Source organism: Lissotriton vulgaris, chromosome 11, assembly GCF_964263255.1.
Source record: "Lissotriton vulgaris chromosome 11, aLisVul1.2, whole genome shotgun sequence".
Classification (NCBI taxonomy): Eukaryota; Metazoa; Chordata; class Amphibia; order Caudata; family Salamandridae; genus Lissotriton; species Lissotriton vulgaris.
This window is the reverse complement of record NC_141699.1, coordinates 769,010,231-769,031,496: the sequence shown is the minus strand read 5'-3', so window position 1 is coordinate 769,031,496 and position 21,266 is coordinate 769,010,231. Positions and strand designations below refer to the sequence as shown.

General features: G+C 43.9%; 2 protein-coding genes across 2 annotated transcripts in view; both read left to right on the top strand.

The window, feature by feature from the left end:
* Nucleotides 1-21,266, top strand: part of LOC147683474 (uncharacterized) — a 264,280-nt gene that overhangs the window by 46,650 nt on the left and 196,364 nt on the right. The gene's annotated exons all lie outside the window — the stretch shown is intronic.
* LOC147683475 (uncharacterized) lies at nt 850-2,571 on the top strand. Its single transcript, XM_086943883.1, has 2 exons — nt 850-1,273; nt 1,562-2,571. Exons 1-2 carry the CDS (start codon nt 850-852, stop codon nt 2,569-2,571), a joined length of 1,434 nt encoding a protein of 477 aa, XP_086800009.1.

Sequence of the window (21,266 nt, the reverse complement as noted above, 5' to 3'; positions counted from 1 at the left end):
CAAGAAGTCCAGAAAATGTTGGAGTCATCAAACCCTCCAAAAGTGAATGGAGCTCCCCAGTGGTCCTAGTTCCCAAACCAGACGGGTCAATCAGGTTTTGTTTTGACTTCCGCGAAGTGAACAGGATTTCCCAGTTTGACGTTTACCCCCTTCCCAGGGTGGATGAAATGATTGAAAAGCTAGGGAAGGCCCAAAATGTTAGTATGCTGGACCTTTGTAAGGGACACTGGCAGGTGCCGCTAAGGGAGCAGGATAGAGAGAAAACAGCGTTTGCCACACCCAAAGGTTTATACCACTTCATGGTACTGCCATTTGGATTACATAGTGCACCTGCCACGTTGCACAGTCTGATTAACATAATTGTGCAATCTATACGGCATTTGCAGCGGCCAATATAGATGATATAGGGCCAGATGTAGGTAAATCACATTTACCGATTTTGAAATACCGAATATTACCGAATTTTACCGATTCGGTATTTCAAAATCGGTAAATGGGATGTAGGTACCAACATCTGGATTTTTTAACGAATCCTTAAAATTCGGTATTAAAAGATCGGTAGATACCGATCGGTAATTACCAATCGGTATCTACCGATCGGTATGTATCTACCGATCGGTAAATACCGATCGGTAAATACCGATCGGTAATTCCCGCGACGGACAACAAACAAAAGTGAAACTTAACACAACAGCCAATCAGGTGCAACCACCCTCCCCCTACTCTCCAGGGAGTGGCCCCACAGGCAGGTGCAACTAATTAGAAGGTTCAGGAAAGGCAGTTGGAGCCGAGAGACTGGGAGCAGCAGAAGCAGCAGACAGAGCTTGTGTATTCACTGAAAACTTCAACATGGAAAGCAGCAGGGACACTGAGCAGGCTGAAAGGAAAAGAAAGCTTAAATTCAGTAGACAGGAGCTACAGCTCCTTGTTGAGGAGGTGGTAAAGGTACACCACAGACTTTTTGGAAAGCAGTCCCTAACTGTGCCAGAATCAACAAAAAGAAAACTGTGGCTGGAAATCAAAGATAAAGTAAATGCAGTGGGAGTCACCACCAGACGCACTGAAGATTTAAAGAAGAGGTTCTATGACCTAAGGAGCCTCACAAAGAAAAAATTGGCTGACCGCCACAAACAGTCACAGCAAACAGGTCGAGGAAAGAACACTGCACCCCCCCTCACCGAGCTGGAAGAGCTGGTAGCCACAACCCTGGAGGCTGACAGTGTCCATGGACTGGGAGAAGTGGACAGCTCTGCGCAATCTGCAAAAAAAAAAGGTAAGATGCATGCACAGCTATCCCCCTCCCACCCCCATACATCCCTCACCCCTTGCAGCTAAGTTACCCCAGTCCCATGGTGCCTGTGCAAAACTGTACCAATGCATCATGTTACATGTAGTTAGTCATTGGAAGACCATGTCACACAGCACTGTAACCAACACATAATTCAAATGAATGCTGACAAAATGAAGGGCAGGCAGCATGTACAAAGTGCAATGTAACATGTTTAATTGTAGTGGCTGTGACACATTTACACCTAGCTGATATGTGCTCATATGTCCACAGGTCTCACATCCAGAAGGCAGTCTGAGGAGGCAGAGGGCACGGCACCCCAGAGGGATGACAGTCAGGAGCCAGGGCCCAGTGCATCCCAGGACACAGGTGTTCCGAGTGGGCAGCCACCCTCCCAAGAAACTGACATCAGTGAAGAAATGCATGGCTCCCCAATTCTTTCACAGTCACCACTATTGGTCTCATCACCAGAAATGCATGCATCCCTTGTTGTAGAAACACCTGTTGCACACCCTGGCAGGAGGCATGTTGTTCCCCCACTGCCGGAAATGGAGACAGGTGCTGATGAAACGGTGGGTGAAGACTCACTTAACTTGTTACAAGCTCACATCACTGCCACACTGCAGCCTAGCACAGAGCCTGTACCAGGTACCACTAGAAGGCGCACAGTGCAAGGAAGGGATGAAGGTGCACATGGGGAGGGTTCCAGTGTCTTCAAAGGCCTGGAGGGAGCCATGGTCAGGATTCAGAGGATGCAGGGCAAGGGCATCATGGCCTGTCAAAGACAAATGCGAAACATGAACATCAACATGGAAGAAATTAGCAAGGGCATAAAAGAGCTGGTGATAGTCAACCAGAGCATGGCAACAGGCATCCAGCAACTGTGCACAAAACTTGACTCTGATATTAGTGCAAGGCGCAGGGACAGGCAGCGCGCAGAGAGAACAGAGAAATCCATGGAGCAGCTGGCTACAGCCACATCCCTGCTATGCAGGCGTAGCATCAATAGTCAGGTAGTCCTGACTCATAATAGCAACCAGTTGACAAGGGGCATAGCTGGAATGACCGGTGCGCTGGAGGCCCTACTCAATGCACAAAGTGCACAAAGTTCTGCTGTAGACGTGCCGGACACTGAAGGTAGCACCAGTAGGAGCAGCACAGCTAGCCCCCATGGCGTAGAGCCAAGGAGGAGCAGCAGGCGACAGGGTGAGGCTATAGGCCAAACGCCCAGTGAAAAGGCTGAGCCACAGACACCTGCCAGTGCAAAGCGTGTGCGAAAATGAACAGTTGTAACGATGGCCTACTGCCAATGGACATTTGATTTATAGTTATTACAGTGTTATTTGCACATTTGTGCCATTGCAACCAGCCAAGTGACTATGTACAACTATGGTTGGTGGATTCTACACCTGTCTGAGTGTGTTTGCTCACTGTGAGCATTGATGTCAAATGCTTACTGTTGCACTTTTGTTCTTCAATAAATCTTTACAAATCTAATTAAACAGAAGCTTGTGCTTTCACTATAGCTCAGTGTCTTCACTTACTCAGAAATAGTTGCGTGCTATGTCATCACGTCTGTATCTGCCATCACTTGGTCTTGACACTCCAGCAGGTTGTCTTTCAGGCACAGCAATGTCGTCGTCATGATCCTCATAGTCAGATAACTCCACCTCAGTCCCCTTCTTAACAGCCAGATTGTGCAACATAGCACAGGCAGCAATGATCTTACAGCAGGTAATGGGGGTATACTGCCTTGCACCTCCGCTCTTGTGCAAGCATCTGAACCTACTTTTCAATATACCAAATGTTCTCTCAACAACATTGCGTGTGCTCTTGTGTGCCCGGTTGTATCTCCTTTGGCTGGGTGTTGAGGGGTTGAGGTAGGGGGTGAGTATGAATGAGCGGAGGGCATATGCACTGTCTCCTAGAATGAAAAGGGTAAAATTTACTCACATGCATACATGTACTGCTCATTGCAATAGGTGTAATAGGTGTTGCACACTGTCTCTTACCTAGGAGGTAGCCTTCACCAAATTCCCCTGCAGTCAGGCGTGCATAGATGCCACTGTTTTGAAATATATATGAGTTGTGGGTACTTCCCGGGTATTTTGCAACAATGTCTGTGATGACGTTCTTGGCATTGCAAATAACCTGCACGTTGATGGTGTGGCTTGACTTTCTATTGCGGTAAATGTATTCCGTGGCAGCAGGGGGACAAATGGGGATGTGCGTCCCATCAATGCATCCGATGATATGGGGAAATCTTGCCATCTGGTAGAAGTCAGATATGGTTTCAAACAGTTCAGCATGGGTGGATGGAAAAGAAATGTAATGCTCCATCCTATGCAACATGGCGTCAAGGAAATTGTGAAAAAACCTTGAGAGGCTGCTCTGGCTCACACCTCCCACCGCAGCAACCACGCTCTGGTAGCTCCCTGACGCCAGCAGGTGGATGCTGCACAGCACCTGTACATGTGTTGGGATTGCATGTGCCCTTGGAGTGGGGTGCTCCAACAGTGGTTTTAGGTCCCTGATTAGCTCCAAGATGGTGTCTGGAGCCAACCTGTACCTTTGCAGTATCTCTTCCTCTGTGAGCATGAACAGGGTCACCCTCTGCCTGTAAACCAGCTCCTGTCTCTGCCATTCCCTCTCTCCTTCCTCCTGTAGCCGTAGCCGTCTTGCAATGACATAAAATGCAGCCATTGTGCAAACAGAATTGCATTTTGGGTCCTTTTTTATAGGCTGCACCTGGTTACCACCTGCTTTGAATCCATGGTAATTACCGAATCTTAAATACCGATTTTGGAGCAAATTCGGTATTTCGGTGCCTCCCTACATCTCAATTTCAATTTTGACTGTTTTTTACCGATCGGTACGTTTAACGATCGGTAGGTTTACCGATCGGTACGTTTACCGATCGGTTGGTTTAACGATCGGTACGTTTACCGATCAGTTGGTTTACCGATCGGTACGTTTACCGATCGGTATCTTTCACGATCGGTAACTTTAACGATCGGTAACTTTAACGAATCGGTATATTTACCGATTCGGCCTATTTTCTGTCACCTACATACGGATCACTCAATACCGGTCGGTAACGGCCCAAAATCGGTATTTTCGGCCGTTACCGACCGGTAAAGGCCTACCTACATCGGGCCCATAATCATCAATAGTCGATCATGGAAAGAACACCTGGAACATCTCACACTGGTGATTCAAGCTTTGGGTAACAGAGGGTTAACCATCAATCCCACTAAAAGCCGTTTGGTTGCAAGGTCTGTGAGATATTCGAGTTACCTTTTGGGGGAGGGGTACATTAGACTACAGGAGGAGGAAGTCGCTGCCATCACTCAGATTCCCTTTCTCCAGTCAAAAAAAGACCTCTGAGCTTTCTTAGGGCTGGTCGGATATTACAGACGCTTTATCCCCCACTTCTCACAGATAGCCGCTCCACTAACTGACTTTCTGAAGAAAAAGTCCCTACCCCGAAATACCTTCAAAATCCTACTCCGGAAGAAAAACAATCTGTTCAATATCTCAAGCACAGCATTACGTCCAGGCCAGTTCTTGTAAGCCCAGACTATACTAAACCATTCCTTTTACAATCTGATGCCTCAGACAAAGGGCATGGGGCGGTTTCATCATGAACAGATGAAGAGAATCAAGAACGACCAATTATTTACATCAACAGAAAACTCTTTCCTAGAGAAACGAAATATGCAGTTATAGAAAAAGAAGCCCTAGCACTCAAATTGGCTATTGAATTCCTTCGCTATTACCTGGAAGGTAGAAAGTTCCTCCTCTACACAGACCATGCCCCGTTAGAATGGTTGACCCGTAACAAAGGACAGAACACATATTACAGTGGTTTCTCACCTGGCAACCCTTCCGATTTACAACGCTCCATAGGGAAGGAAAAGATCAAGCCAACGTGAACTACCTATCCAGATATCCATCTGGTCCCTTTCTTGTACACAAGAAAGATAGGGGAGGGGAATGTGAGAAAAGGTGGTGGCCACAACACCCAGGCTTACCTTTGATGGGGCGGTCAATCACTGAGGGCAACGACGGGGATAGTGCGGGAGGTACTCCATTAACAGAAGGCTATCACTATCCTCCATAGGACGGGGAATCAGCGTGCTTGGGATCGAGCCCATACCTCATGCACACACCTGACAGGGGGCAACCAATGGCCTGTCCCGACAGGAAGAGAAAAGGAGGCCGCTTTACCAGAAGGGTTGGGGAGCAACCCGGAAGCGGAGGACGAGCCAGAAGAAGACTCCAGGAGGACCGGAGTCAAAGACGCCAAAAGGAACGTGGAAGACTGGGCAGTGCCGGCAGGGAACAACTACCTGGGAGCGGCAAGAACTGACGGCGACACCGAAGAGGACCCAGACGAGTGGTGGACCCCGGAGGATACGCACGAACCGCCACAACTCAGGAGAGTTGCGGCTTGAGGCAGTACCTGTCGGGGCACTGGGGCCAATGTGGGTGCTGGGTGAAAGAGAAACACAATATGCACATTTAAGCCGTCCATGCCAACACTTTATGCGCCTTAGATAACTATATTTGCTTATGTTCTTTGTGCTCTCCATTGCCATAACTCCAGTCTCTGGACCTTTTTATTTTGACCACCCTTACACTTTCTTTTATGCACAATATATATTTTTTTCTTCCTTCTAAATGTGGACCCCCCCCCCCCCACACACAGCTTGTGAAAATAGGAAAAATTAAGGGAAGGACCCTGAGGGAAGGGACCGTGCTTCCAGATCCGCCTTCTTTTACTGGTACCCTACAACAGGCACAACTTCACCTGGGTGTGGTGTTGCAGACAGAGCAACATCATAGAGATATTTATTGTCTCTCTTTACTCTTTTGGATTATCCTGTTTTGAGAACCTCATGGGAAGCCATCTCCTTCTGGACCACATCCTTGGAAGAGAGAGAGAGAGTGAGCGAGAAAAAAAAACAAGAAGCAATGCCGACCAAAGACCTCCCTTCTCACAGCTGTACACCAGGGAAAAGACTCTAAACACCCTTTTGACCCCGTAATCTTATCTGAAACTGTTGTTATCCTTACAATAAAACCCTCACTATACACCCTATACGGCCTCCCCGTTTCCGCCCATCCCTCCGACAAGCAACTTGGGGATGATGGGGTGCGGAGGGGTTCCTGGAGGAAGGCTAGCTCCCAGGGAGCAGTGTGCACCTTCCACAATAAACATAGGAGAAAAAGTCTCAGAGCCAGCAGGTCTATAAGGAGTTTCTCCACAAACACCTCCATAACTTCAATGGTGGTCGACTCCGGAAGGCTCCTAATGCGCAGGTTACTGCGCCTGGACCTGACCTCTAAGTCTTCCGCCTTGTCCTGAAGGGTAGCCAGAACTTTATCCATTTGCTTCTACGTGCCACTCTCCTCCATCTGTGCCTCCCCAACCAGACCACACAGGAGGTACGACACAGGATCATCCAACACCGATCGAGAATTAACATCAAAAATTTGACAGCGCCACTGGTGTCTCACTTCCTGCAACACAAACATTCAGCCAATGACATAAGATGGACTGTTTTGGCAACAATTAAGGGTGGCAGTGGATATCTGGACACACGACGGTCTCAGAAAGAGGCGTACCTCATTCTCAAGTTCGATACAGCCAACATAGGTCTGAACGAACAGTCCGAACTGGGGAATCTGTAATATTCAACCACTCCGAGTCTCGAGGACACTTCTCTCCTCCATTCCCTACTATTATCTTTGTCTGCGACTTGTTTCAAAAATCAAAACTTAAAACCAATCGCGCCGTGCTGTTAGCTTTAATAATAATTTCTTCATAATCTTTTCTCAATCTTTCCTCTATTTTTTCAGTCACTGACTATGTCCGAAATCGAATGCTCACTGCGGTCTGAACTACAAGTACCAACAACCCCTGAGCTCGATCCGCTTTCCATCTCCATGTTTGGAGTAGTCCCCTTTTTTCATAAAAACTCCAGTTGGCCAGCGGCGTTACACGCCACACGCCGGAGACCGCGGAACGGATTCAGTCGAGTTCCCGCCAGAGTGAGTACACAAACGAATTCTATCACTGAGCTCAAGCCATACCACGCCAGTCTCTGGCCCCGTATGTTTGGTAACCCCCTGTTGCATTCTTTTCTACTTCAGTTTCCAATTGAAGGCAAGCTGTGCCCCTCCCTGACCACCGGATTAATCACCGGGCGTTCTTACCTCCAAATACCTCATCTGACTTGTTTACAAATTCAGGTACGATATTACAGATAGCATCTGTAAACCATTTCTCATTCTTGCTCTGCCCCGCTTGGCTCTGGATCTCTCATTTCCACACATTATTGTTTTCAGAAACTCTACACTGTGCGAAGCTGCTTTTTCATTTTTGCAGCCCCTGCGTGCTTCCTGCAGGTACGGTTCTTTTCTCAACTAATATTGCCGTCAGAGAGGCCATTACTATGTTTCCGCAACACAATATTTACACCAAATCCCTTATTTTCCAGAAATGGATTCAACCAGTCCACGTCCTGAGGAGAACCCATAACTCATCGGTGGTTCGAAACGCGTGACCCCCAACCTGTGAAAAGGAAGAAGGGTGCAGCTAGGGAACCAATAACACCACTCTTTCCCCCTAGTCATCCAATCCTAAAATCACCCAATCACAGGCCTATTGAGACAGGCAGGCAGTATCACTGAATCCCTTTGTCCGCCTGTCTTTCTGGTTTACAATTCTAAGGACTGGTTTTTATGTTAAATGTTTTCATGCCTCAATTTATTTGTGTATAGTTTAGTTTTTGGTGTTTCTGAATTTTGAGTACTTATTGTGTACAGTTTCAACACTTGTATATATTGCGCACTTTTTTGTCTGAATGTCTACTTGATTGTTTTGATAAATGTGTCCTTGAAAACATGCTGATAAGTTAACCAAATTTTGACAAAAAATAAAAATAAAATTTCAAACAACCTCCTGGATCACTCAGTACAGACAGGCTGGGTGCCCTCTAAATCACTAGATAAGTAATCCTGACTGGCTATTTTGTTCTGTTTCGCAAGATAGTTGAGGTCCAAGCCGGTCAGAGACAGGACCCAAACCTTTTTTGTTCCTCGACCACTACACACTCAGCAGGAAAGGGGTACACTGACTCCCGCCCAGCGATGATTCGCCGCAGCGCTCCACCAGCCAGGAGCCGAGGGCACGGACAGAGGCAACAGGCCTTGAAGGGTCACCAGCGTCTCACAGCCGACGCAGGATGGTTGAGATCTGGAGTCCGTCTAAGACTGCTCTTCCCCCACAGACAGACCACTGCGTCACAGGCTGCCTCAGCTCTATCACGGTAAAAGCTGCCAGGAGGGGACGGTCAGACTTCCAGCAAACTGCGGAACAGAGCACCAATATTAATGCATACCTCTACCCAGATGCTTCCGGTGGGTCCCCGGGGGAGTGCAGATAATGATGGATAGAAGAAGACGGCTCGAGGAGCCGATCTAACGCGCAGCCATTTTGGAGCCTGGCAAGCTCCGCCTCCCCACTAACAAGTGTTTGTCCACCTGCAATGCAAAACATGGGAATGGATAACATTCTACAAGACTTGCATGAGAATTTAAGCAATAATTTTAGAAATGAGAACATTTCAAAATGTGATGTGAATTCAGGCCTACAACCTATGCTAAAATAATAAATGCACCATGTTATTTACGTAAATATTTCCATAAACCATTAGCATGTTTAATAGTGGCATTCACTAAATTATAATACTATGTCTATTTCAACTACATCATTGGCCTAAGAAACATTCAAATACGTTAATATGTCAATAGGTTACATCTCTAATGAGCTCTCTATGAGTTTGTTACATGCTTATGTGTATTCTGTACAATTCTATGGATAATTTGTTAAGCTTCACAATACTCTGTGTTAATTTCACTGGAACACAGATCCACATTTCCTCTAACATCTAGTTTCACCAAAATACTGACTAATATGTGAGTGCATATTACATATTGCACTCCTACTGGGTACGAATTTCCGCTATATCACAAACAAGTATTTACTATAGTTTCACAGTAAGAAGCAGTGAAATAACAAAGCGAATATCGTTCGTATGTCTATCACTTCAAAATTATGGGCTGCAATGAACCTACACCAATGTGGAAGAAGCTTGTAGTGGAAACAGTGAACTAACTTTGAAAGCAATCCTTGAAGAAAGATAAGAGGAAGGAAGTGACAAAACAACACCTAACCAAACAAAATCATAATCTATTAGCAGGTCAATGTCTAGGCAAAGGTCAGGAAACTGATGAAACTGAAAAAGGAGCAAAACAACAGTTGTGAAGGATGGCTGATATGGTGAATGATCTATAATAGTGACAGCAATTACACCAATAAAAAATGAGAATTTTCCAGGTATCTTCTCAAGGGAAGAAAATTATTTATAGGACACTGCTGCCGCTCTTGACGTCTAAACCCCATCCCTTAGCTCTCTAGTCACGCGGTTCTGGGGAACCAGCTGCAATAGGCCAGTCTGCCACATTCTTACAGGGATTCCAGTGCAGATTATATTGTTTCTTTCCACAGCAGGTCCTTATTCCTAACAGTTGGCAAGCAACAAAACACAACTAGCAATTGCAATCCTTAGTTACGTTAAATTGACCTGTCTTCATACAAGGCGAAAGTAAGGCTAATTGAGATTGCTAAGCAAATTTACTGCAAGAACAAATATTTGCTGCATTTTCGGTTCTCCGCCACACACCAGGAAGCCCAGAGGAGATAGCACGATGAACAGGCACTAAATTAGCCTCAGATGGGAGAAGTCATTAAAATCATTATTCATCGGCATGTTGTACGGTTCCTACTAATTCAGTAAGGATGTGCAGTTGGACAACATGTGCGTCAAAACTATGAGGACTAAGTCCATTCATAGCATCAGAATATGTTGGCTTGATTACTGGCTAGCTCACAGTGTGCCATCTGGACCCTTAAACCCGACAGGGTACCGGACGGTGTCTGTAATCCTAGAAAAAGACGACCCTTATTCCCCAGAGGAAATTGTGGAAACAGATCTAACTTTTCACTGTTATCTTAGTCATGCCAAAGGGAGACACAAGAAATACACAAATTCGCATTTCAAACATTTATTGAAGCAATTTGATTCTTGTGAAAAATACGTGCACTGCAATTATTAACAAAAGCAAACAAAGCATTGTACCCAGCATTACCAGAATGGTGAAAATTATTGGATTGATTATATGAAAACATATAATTGCACTCCTTCCTAACACTACCTATCCTAGAGAGCATAGTTAGTATGCGCTTCTGCCAGATAACTTGGAGTGGTCTAACTCCCCACCTGTGTGTGATTCATCTGAAACAAGTCTGGTGTAGACCAGGCCACCGTCCCACGCAGGATAGTGATGAGAGTCAGCAGGGTTGTAGCTCAGACACTGGCGAACACCCAGGATAATCCATGGAAATGCTCCTCTGCCAAACAATGACTTAGGGGCAGTTTATATTGTAAAAACTGGATCCATTCGCATTGTGCCTGAGTTCAGATGCCTATGTCATTGTTTATTCTCGCAACTCAGAGATGTCTCCTAATGGACAACAAATGCAAGGGCAGTGTGCTCAGTGTACTTGGTCCTTGGACAAGATGTACAGCGTTGTAATAATATGCCCTTGAAGAAATCTGTTTGTAAGCAGAACACTTTCTGAGTACATTGTTGCATGCATGCAAAATGTGCTAAAACTCACCTTCTAAAAATATGTCAATTTTAAACGTGAACAAGTACACATGTACAATCTCCTCCAGCTTACAGAAGATTCTGCACAACAGGAGTCAAACCTAAACGGATTGGTTGGATTACATACTGGTAATCTTCAATACTCTGATTCTTCTTTATTCGTCCCATTCCATTATAATGGACTAAGTGTGCCCATTCTCTCCCTTATCTCCCCCTTGCAAAGCTGTCTTCTCTTTATGAAAGGAGCTTCATGAAGTATAAACCCTTCCTCCAAATTTCTTGTTTCTTTACTTGCCCAGGAGGGCTGCTGAAAGGAAGGGATGGTGGGAGAGGTGTAAAGAATTGGACGAGTAAAGAAGAATCATAGTAAAGAAAATGACTGGTAAGTAATCCAGGCATTGCCTCCTCTTCTTCCTATCCTCGTCCCATTCCTTACAAATGGGAAAATGGCCAAGCAATTAAACTTTCCGTAGCATCTGTAAAATACAAAATACCTCAAAACAGTAGAAATAGAAGGATGGAATGTATGGTCATTCAATCCAGTCTATTTATAACAATGCTTAAATATATATCGGGTAAGTATCATTCATGAATGTTCAGACAATTTAGCACATTACTCATACATAGAAACCTGTAGAATTGGAGAGCCAAAGGAAAGTTTAGACCCTTGTGCAGCATTGAAGCTTTAATGAGAGATAAAGGTGGTAGGGGAAACCCATGTTACAGATTTACATATATCTTTAATTGAAACTCCAGGCCACTCAACCCAGGATGGTGCCATACCCTGGGTATAGTAAGCCTTGATCCCACCAGGCATATTCATACCTGCAGCTGCATATGCTGAAAAAAGACTTGACTCATGTGGCCAAGATCGTTTCTCACCCCTTTTTGCAGGACCAAAGTTCCTGATCAGACTGTCAAAACTCAGCTGAACTGGTAAGGTAAATCTTAAGAGCCCTCACAACACCAAGGATAGAGACCAAAGAATCAGAAGCAGTGGCCTCCTGTGAAAGTACCTGTAGAGCAATCTCCTGGTCTCGCTGAAAAGAAGAATTGATTTTGGGGAGAAATTGTGAATCGAGATTTAAAATGACCCTGACATCGAAGATTCTCAAGTATTGGGATTGGCACACCTGATGGTTTAGCTCCATAAGACGCCGTGCAGAGGTGATGGGCATAAAAAAAACTTTAAATGTGACAAATTTGAGGGATGCAACCTCTGAAAGCTCACATGTTCCCTATATAGGTGGGAAAGAACTAATAGCAGATAGCAGGAAGGAAAAACAGAATGAACCGAAGGCATCAAAATCTGTCTGAAAACCCTCAACAATTTACAGGCCAGAAGTTAAATGGATGGCAAATTTTCCCAAGGAGATCTAACCGTTTTAATGATGAACGACTGGTGATGGAGGGCAGAAATGGACAGTCCTTGTCAAATCCCTCCTGGAGGGACTAAAAAAAATCCTCAGTGGGAGCAGAACTAGAGAGCAAAGACTTCTCCCTCCACCAACCGTTAAAATGCTTCCAATAATATTGTACTCTTTATTGGTGGAAGGTCTCCTAGATGACTGAAGGAAACGAGATACTGACACAGAAATACCTTTTTTTTAAAGACCTTTCCTCTCAACCTCCAAACCGAAAGTCTCAACTTGCCCAGGGTCTGTTGTGGAAGTACAGGCTGACTCAGAGGAGAAGGGGTCAATGGTAGAAGTCATTCTTCTGCCAGAGACAATGAGGGAACCAACCAAGGGCATCTGACCCAAAGAGGGAAAACCAGAATTACCTCTGCAGGGTCTCGCAGGAGATGCACCAGAAATCTGGGAATCTTGGATAAAGTAAGGAAGGTGTACAGGAGACCTGGAGGCCAGGGACTGGTCAGAGCATCAGTACCCCTGAGTATGAAACTGTGTAAAGAAGAAAGGGACTTTGGCATCCTGGGCAGAGGCAAAAAGGTCAACTACTGGTACCCCAACCTGCTGCAGAACTGGAGAAAAACTTGGGGAACTAGGACAAACTCCCAAGATGATGGAAAAACATGGCATAAATGGTGTGCCTGATAGTTGAGTGCTCCCTGATTGTGAGTCGCTCTGAGACTGAGGAGATTGGACTCTGCTCAGGAACAAATTAGGAGAGCCAGACTGTAGAGAGAAGAGGAACCGGTACAGAATTGGCAGTTTACGTATGTTTATCACTACACGATTTTTGACCCAAATCAAAACAGCCCGGTTCTTCACAAGGGGAGCAAAGAAAAGAGAATTCCAAACCGCCCTAAGCTCTTTCCATTTATATAAGTGACTGCTTTCTTTCAGTGTCCAAAGACAATGAGCCGTCTGGCCTTTCAGAACTGCCCCCGAACCCTCACTGCTTGCATCGGTTGTAAGGATCACTGAAGCAAGAGGGAAACGAGGAGTACCTCTCTCCAGAGGCAGAGGGATCAACCCCCAATGGAGTTCCTGATGGACTGAAGTGGACACCGGAATCATACTGGCATAATTTTGTCTTGGTGGGTTGCCAATGGGTCAGAATATGATGAACCACGTGGCCCAGATGAACTCGAGACCAAAATATCAAGTGCAACCAATCATACATTTTTACACAAACAGGAAAGACTAAGTGCTCACCTTATGACCTTGAAGTCATAGCCAGTCACTTGCTAACGCCTCTGGGTTCTGGGGAGGGTCTGAATAAAAGCTCTCTGCCTGGAGAATCGTGTCTTCAGAAGAAAAACCATCCCTAAGCGAGTGTCAAAGAGTGCCCCAATATAGTCACTGTTTGGAATGGAACCAGCAGAAGTTTCAGGTGTTTGATAACGAAGCTGAATTGTTGCAGAATCTCCACAGCCCTGGTTGTGTCTGATAGAGCTTTCAGCTGAGAGGGAGTCTGGATCAAAAGATCGTCCAGATAAGGGGGGGTGATAACACCTTGGGAATGCAGGAGATCTGCTACTGGAGCAAGGATCTTTGTAAAAATCTGAGGAGAAGACTTGAGGCCAAAGAGGCTCAGAACTGCCAGTGGTGTGGGCCAATTATAAATCTGAGGAACCTCTGTGCAACCCGAGCCACTGGAGCATGCAGATCTATCTTTGTCAAAAAGTACTCTGGAGAAACAAAAGAAATCACCTGCTGTAAACTATTAATTTAGAAGAGAATGGGCTAAATGTAGTTGTTCAGGAAACAGAGCTCTATACCGATGCAAAAATCTCCCATATTTTCCTGACCAGGAAGACTCGAGAATAATAACCCAAGCTCCTCCCCAAGAGGGTACTTTGAATATAGTCTTTTTCTCTAGCAAGGAGGCAATGCTCTCGTCCAGGGCTCTTTTCTTGACACATCTTCTGGGCAACTGGGGTTGAAAAAAATGAGAACCTGAAACTCTGGAGATACTTTTAGGACATAGCCCTGTGACACCACCTGCAGTTCCCTGCTGTCACCAATCCAGGTCCTCCATACTTCCTGAAAGAAAAGAAGATGACCCCCCTCAGGACTTAGGGAGGGCACAGTGTAGTCAGGAGGGCTGCGTATATTCAGTGTATGGGATGAACCTGAAAAGTTTGTGTTGAACCCAAGATCTGCTTTGTTGGAAATCTGTTCTACATATTCTGTACAGATCAACTCTTTTTCTGCCGGATTCCCAATTCTTTTATTTTGGTTAAAAAGATTGGACATGCTTCTGGCTCTTAAGAGATGTTTTGAGAACCTCCCCCGATTCATCACCAAACAGCATGTTACTAGAGAAAAGCATCATCAACAAGCAGGTCTTTTGAGCCGACTTCACCTTCCACTTTCGTAAATGCAAATGCCATCTTGCAGCCACTAAACTTGCAGAGACTATAGTAAACCGCCTTAAATTATCAAAAGTGATATCTAAAAGGAATTTTGCCTGGATTTCGATGCAGTACTATAATTGTGAACAATCCTCGTCTTCCTGGATTTCTGAAGCGAGAGATTGGAAATCCTTAACTAATGACTGGAGTATGCACCACATATATTTCAAATTGCAAACAAAGGCTGAGACCAGCATGTCCTCTTTTTTACGACTGCCTCTAATTTCCTAAAAATTTGATCAGATAAGGTGACATCTTCAGTTAGCAAAAAAGGCTTCCCAGTGAGATTAGAGGATCATGTTTTAGGATTTGTGGTAACTGAGTGTCCCCATGTGCCTACGGATAAAGTCTCCCCATGAATCCAGGCACCAAGACTCTCTCCCGATCAGTCTGTTCTCATTACAACAGGTTCTGAATGGCAGGAATCACTGGCACTTAACAGACTGAAGTTCTCTGGAATTGCCTGAACCAGTCTCCACTAGTACTAGGCTGATCATAATCCTGAGGAAACTGGAGGTTAGATGAAAGGTGAGATATGACAGGTTCCAAGTCCTCCTTCAAAATATGTTTGGTTCTGGAAGAAGAGTCTGAAGGAAAAATAACCTCCTCCTCCTCATCCTAATCTTGGGAAGCCCAAAATGAAACATATGAAGGCGAGGAGACTGACCACAAAGATCCATCCAAGGACATAGGGGAAATAGACGAGAAACTTTTGCCATTCTGTTTGTTGTAGGCATCTGAAAATGTCTTCACTATCACCTGAAGATGCACATCAGACATAGACGGTGTATGATGTCTATGACTATCCTCAAGAACACCATGCATGAACCCGTCAGAAGAGACATGCTGTGTCTTATGTGAGTGCTTGCCCATGATGATTCCAGCAAAGCCCACAAGGAGAAGGGGAATGACAGAAAAAAATAACATAAATATGTTACAGAGGGAAAGATCTTCTGACTTGTATCATAATTGATTCATCATGAACAGGAAATCAATTAATATTCTATTTCATACAGCTCCCCTCCATGTGATGTAGATTTCAGTACACAGTTCTTAATATAGGCTGTAGCACCAAGAGCTTCTTCAGTTTAAATGCTCCAAGTTTTAACTGATGTGGAGTTGCCCAAGACCACACCTAGGAGTAGAACTGCGGTCTCAGGGCCATTTTACAATTGTTGTAAAAAGAGGGGTATAATTGGTGAGGGCACAGAGGCTCTTTGGAGAGAAGGATGATGTGTCTTGGATACAGTGATTCTGCAGAGAGGAGGATGACTGTGCTGGGCACATAGGGTCTGAGGAGAGGGGTATGATCTTTCCTGAGCGCAGAAGAGCTGGGCGACAGGAATAGTCTATTAAATAAATCACAAGAAGTAATTGTATACCACCCATCCTGAACTCACAAATTTGACGGTGCTATCTTATGTGTTAATGAAAAAAAGAAAGTACATTGAAAAAAAACCTGATTGGTAACTGACCCTTTGATCAAGGGGGGAAACTGGAATTGACCTCAGGCTTTGTAGTTTTACATTGTGCAATTCAACCACAAGATAATTACTTCTCTTCTGTTATACATCAATGGTTAATGCCTTGTCTTGTATTTCTGGGTGCCTGAGACTAGAGAACCAGGGGTCTAAGAGAAATGGATCTATTCATCCATTTGATAGGCTGTACTGTAATGAAATCAGTGGAGAATGCAGAAATTCCTATTGAGCCTAAATGTAAAGTACGCGACAATGAACTGTGATCGAGAACACAGGTGATTATCAGTGAGACTCAATGAAAATGGATTCCCATCAAATGTCTTGCGATGATCTATAATCTCATATGGTCATCCATGGCCGTGGGGCGGTCTGTCTCTAGATCATTGAGACCATCTCTACTCCCACTCTCCAAAAGGAGTTTGTGAGTCTAGCCCACAATCACTGTGCTGACCATGAAGTAGATAGAATAAATACGGGAATCGGTGCAGTGCAATGAAAGAAAAGCCTGGTGAGTTAAAATAGGGTGGCAAAACACAAAGAAGGGACATTTTATTCTGTAGACTGTTTTGCCCTCTAATTAAAAGCAAGAACAGTGCAAAAAACAGTAGTCTCAAACAAATATTTGGCTACCAAATAGGGCCAACATGTTTCAGCCCCCGGGGAAAAGTATCCCTAGGCTTTCTTCAGGGCCTCTGTTCGTATGATTTGCTACCGCTGGTGTGAATACAGAGAATAAAGAAAACAAATGAAATATTATTATTCAAATGTAAAGGATATAGATGGACATTTTAGTCCATAATCATTCTCCTCCGTGTCAAAACTGGTGTGTCTCACATCCAGATTGACCGGGGACTAGACCTCACCTCACCTCACCTCACCGTCGTTACCTCTGTGCAGACGACGAGTCAGGGGGGCCTCCATCTTTCTGAGCAGATTCCAGTTGAGGTGAGGTCAGCTATTATTTCTGACACAGTCACATATGAAAATAAAAATAAACTAGAAAGCATGACCAACTGCAGAACTCACAATATCATGTATCTTATTGTGTGTCCTTGCCAGTTGAGCTATGTAGGAGAATCAAGCAGGGAATACAGGATATGGTACAGTGAACACAAGCCTACCATTAGAATTGGAATTTAACCACACTGAGAACCAATTCAAATGGACCATCCTAGAAAAGATTGAAGAATTAAAGAATAGGGAAACTACAGTGTCCTGCCAAAAATATGACTTTTTTGGACTTTCTATCAGGACAAAGGAAAGAAAAGGCTCAATGTCTAGTCCCGCCCACACAACTATGTCGTGAGACGCACCTCTTTTTAAAGTGACAGTGCTTAAATAGACATAAAAGAAATACTTGTCCTTCATTGATGATTTTTTTGTTCATTACTGTTCCAAAGACAATCATTTCATTTAAATACATGTAAAATACAGATAAATTCAATTCCTCATGTCCAATAACTGCTTAAATGCATTGGTGGACGGGCATGGCTGTGATTGTAAAATACATTGTTTCATTGTTCACAGCCAGCTAAAGTGCATTCTATATTGATTTCAATGTATTTTGCAATACCCTTCAACGTGGCATGCATCCTTATCCCGAAACGATTCATGGGTTTAAATTCTTGTTTTTACCACTGAACACATTAACTTTGAATGTTATTTACTTCTTTGTCTAAAAAACTCAATAAAACAGTGTGTATCCCCTGAACCCCCCCGTAGGCTTAATGTCTAGTCCCGCCCACATGCGGGAACTCCAGAGCATATATATATATATATATATATATATATATATATATATATATATATATATATATATATATATATATATATATATATATATATAAATATATTATATATATATATATATATATAAATCCAAAGTTTGGTTGAAAGCAAGAAATTGCGCACTCGGGAATCCGGTTTCAGCAACGAAGGTTTATTTTCAGCTTACACGCTACGCGTTTCGACATGCTGTGTGTCTTGATCACACGTGAACCACCCTGGACAGTGTGGCTTGTTATGCACAGAAACTAAACAGTGAAAAGGTAACTTAAAATTGTAAAGTATAACATAACATCACTGAACGGTACCGCCATCTTGTAGTGGGGTACTTCTAAAGTAAAACATATACTTTTTATGTATTGCATACAGTAGGCCCCGCTGTTTTATCTTTGCGAAATGTATGTAAAACATAACAAATCAAGATACTCGGTCTGTACATATTTTTCTGTACAAACAGAAATCAAGATTTTCGAAATAAAATTTCGAACAACAACGTGTTGGTATATTCGGTCTAGTGCCTAAGGTCATAGCAGGTGTTTACATGTGCATGCAACTACTGGGGACATTCTATAGTGATTGTAATACAATTCACATAAGGTATTCTACAAACATTTCGCAAAGATAAAACAGCGGGGCCTACTGTATGCAATACATAAAAAGTATATGTTTTACTTTAGAAGTACCCCACTACCCCCTAGCCCTTCTCAGGGGGTCCCAGAAGGACCACCAAGTGCAAAAAAAATTATTATTTTTTTTTTGTAAATCGGGGGGTACGCGCACGGTATGCGTACCCCTCGATTTTTTCGTTTTTTTGTTTTTTTTTTAGCCCTTGGGGGTCCTTCTGGGACCCCCTGAGAAGGGCTAGAGTGTTGGGGTGTCTCTACTCTGCCCCCTTTTCGTGTTTTCCACTCTTGTTTTGGGCTCTCTTGTGCCTCAGTTCTCCTGAAAAACAAGATGGTGGCCAACACTTCCGGGTTTGGACAGTTTGGAATGTTGACAGTCGACTGCCAGCCAATCAGAAACTCGCTCGCGCACGTACGCATACGGTGCGCGTACGGTGAGCGCATATAGAAATATAATTTGCTCAAATTCAATTTTCTCAACAACTACTGGAGGGATTTTCACCAAATATAGAAAAGGCACTACTGCATACCTGTCCCTACCATTTTGCCAAGTTTGGTGTAATTCCGTTCAGCCGTTCGGGCTGTAGCCGTGTCTAAAGGTCCCATAGAAAATGCCATTTGAAAAATTTCAAATTCAATTTTCTCAAGAACTACTGGAGGGATTTTCACCAAACATAGCAAAGGCACATGTGCATACCAGGCCCTACCATTTTGCCAAGTTTGGTGTAATTCCATTCAGCCGTTCCGGCTGTAGCCGTGTCTAAAGGTCCCTATGGAAATTAACATGGGGAAAACACGTTTTGGGACCCCCCTTTCGGCCCCCGCTTGACGAATCCCCTCAAAACTTTCAGGGAAGGAGCGAAGCGGAGCTGGCCAACATTCTGGAAAATTACACCCAGATACCTCAATTGGCGCCAAAGTTATTCCCAATAGAATGTTGAGCGCATATAGATATATAATTTGCTCAAATTCAATTTTCTCAACAACTACTGGAGGGATTTTCACCAAATAAAGAAAAGGCACTACTGCATACCTGTCCCTACCATTTTGCCAAGTTTGGTGTCATTCCGTTCAGCCGTTCGGGCTGTAGCCGTGTCTAAAGGTCCCATAAAAAATGCCATTTGAAAAATATCAAATTCAATTTTCTCAAGAACTACTGGAGGGATTTTCACCAAACATAGCAAAGGCACATCTGCATACCAGGCCCTACCATTTTGCCAAGTTTGGTGTAATTCCATTCAGCCGTTCGGGCTGTAGCCGTGTCTAAAGGTCCCTATGGAAATTAGCATGGGGAAAACCCGTTTTGGGACCCCCCTTTTTTCTCGAGCCCCGCTTGACAAATCTCCCCGAAACTTTCAGGGAAGGAGCGGAGCATAGATGAGCAAATTTAAGGAAAATTACACGCAGATTCCTCAATCAGCGCCAAAGTTATTCCCAATAGAATGTTGGGCATTTCCTATGGTAACTAGGTCCTAACTATATATACCTACTGGCGACCGCCAGTAGGTAATATATATATAAATTCACTGAAAAAAACCATAGGTTTCAGGGGCATTATTTATTTATTTATTTATTTTTTTTTTTTTGAGATTTTTATTGCGCATACAAATACCCGAAGGTGTCTCGGCGCATAATTATAGTTAGCTGGACATTTCACTCGTACAAAACTATTGAAATTCCCGCGTTATAGTTAGTTCAGCTAACTATAACTCGCGTGCCCGCAATGCACTGCTGATGACGTCACATATTACATCACTCATGACATTACTGATGACATCTCAAATGACATCACTGATGACATCATCCAGTGAATGTGTGTTTTTCTGAAAATTAAATATATTTTATATATGTATATCTCAAGGTCGATGGGAGAATAAATGGGTATATAAGTGTGTAAAATTGATAAAAAAGTTTTTGAAAAATTGATTGTATAACTGACTGATGTAGGTGTATCTTAGTGAATACATGAGTTAGTGAGTAATGTTTAAATATGTAAATATATGTATCTGTCTCTCACTTTGTGTATAAGTGACTGCATGGGTTGGTGAGTAGCTACATGAGTGTCTATATAGGTTGTTAGTAGGGTTTTTGAATATCAGTCTGAGTGTCTGTAAGGTTCGATGGGGGTATTAAATAGTGCATAGATGCATGAATGAGTGACTCACTGTTTGTATGTGTTGAAGACAGCATGTGTGCAGGACTGTATGGGTGTATGAGTGTGTGTTAGTGAGTGAATGACTGCCTCAATAGGAGGGGTGGGCGGTATTTGCGTAAGCGCGTTACGCAAATCTCCGCAAAACAGTAAAAAATCTCTGCAAACACGCAGAAATTGCTTGTTCACAATGCTTTTTTACTGTTCGCAATCGCTGTTTGCATGCTCGGGGGAAATATCTCGCGAACGCGCAATTTATGAACGCGAACAAGCAAAAAATTTCACGGAACGCAGAATTTTGGGCAATTTCGCGTTCTCCGCAGAATTCCGTGAGCGGAACAGAATTTGCCGCACAGACCTACTCAATAGGGTC

Bases quoted from the DNA above. Each gene is read 5' to 3' on its own strand.
- LOC147683475 (XM_086943883.1), top strand. From the start codon at position 850: ATGGAAAGCAGCAGGGACACTGAGCAGGCTGAAAGGAAAAGAAAGCTT. The intron at 1,274-1,561 runs GTAAGATGCATG...ATATGTCCACAG, and splicing joins GCAATCTGCAAAAAAAAAAG to GTCTCACATCCAGAAGGCAG.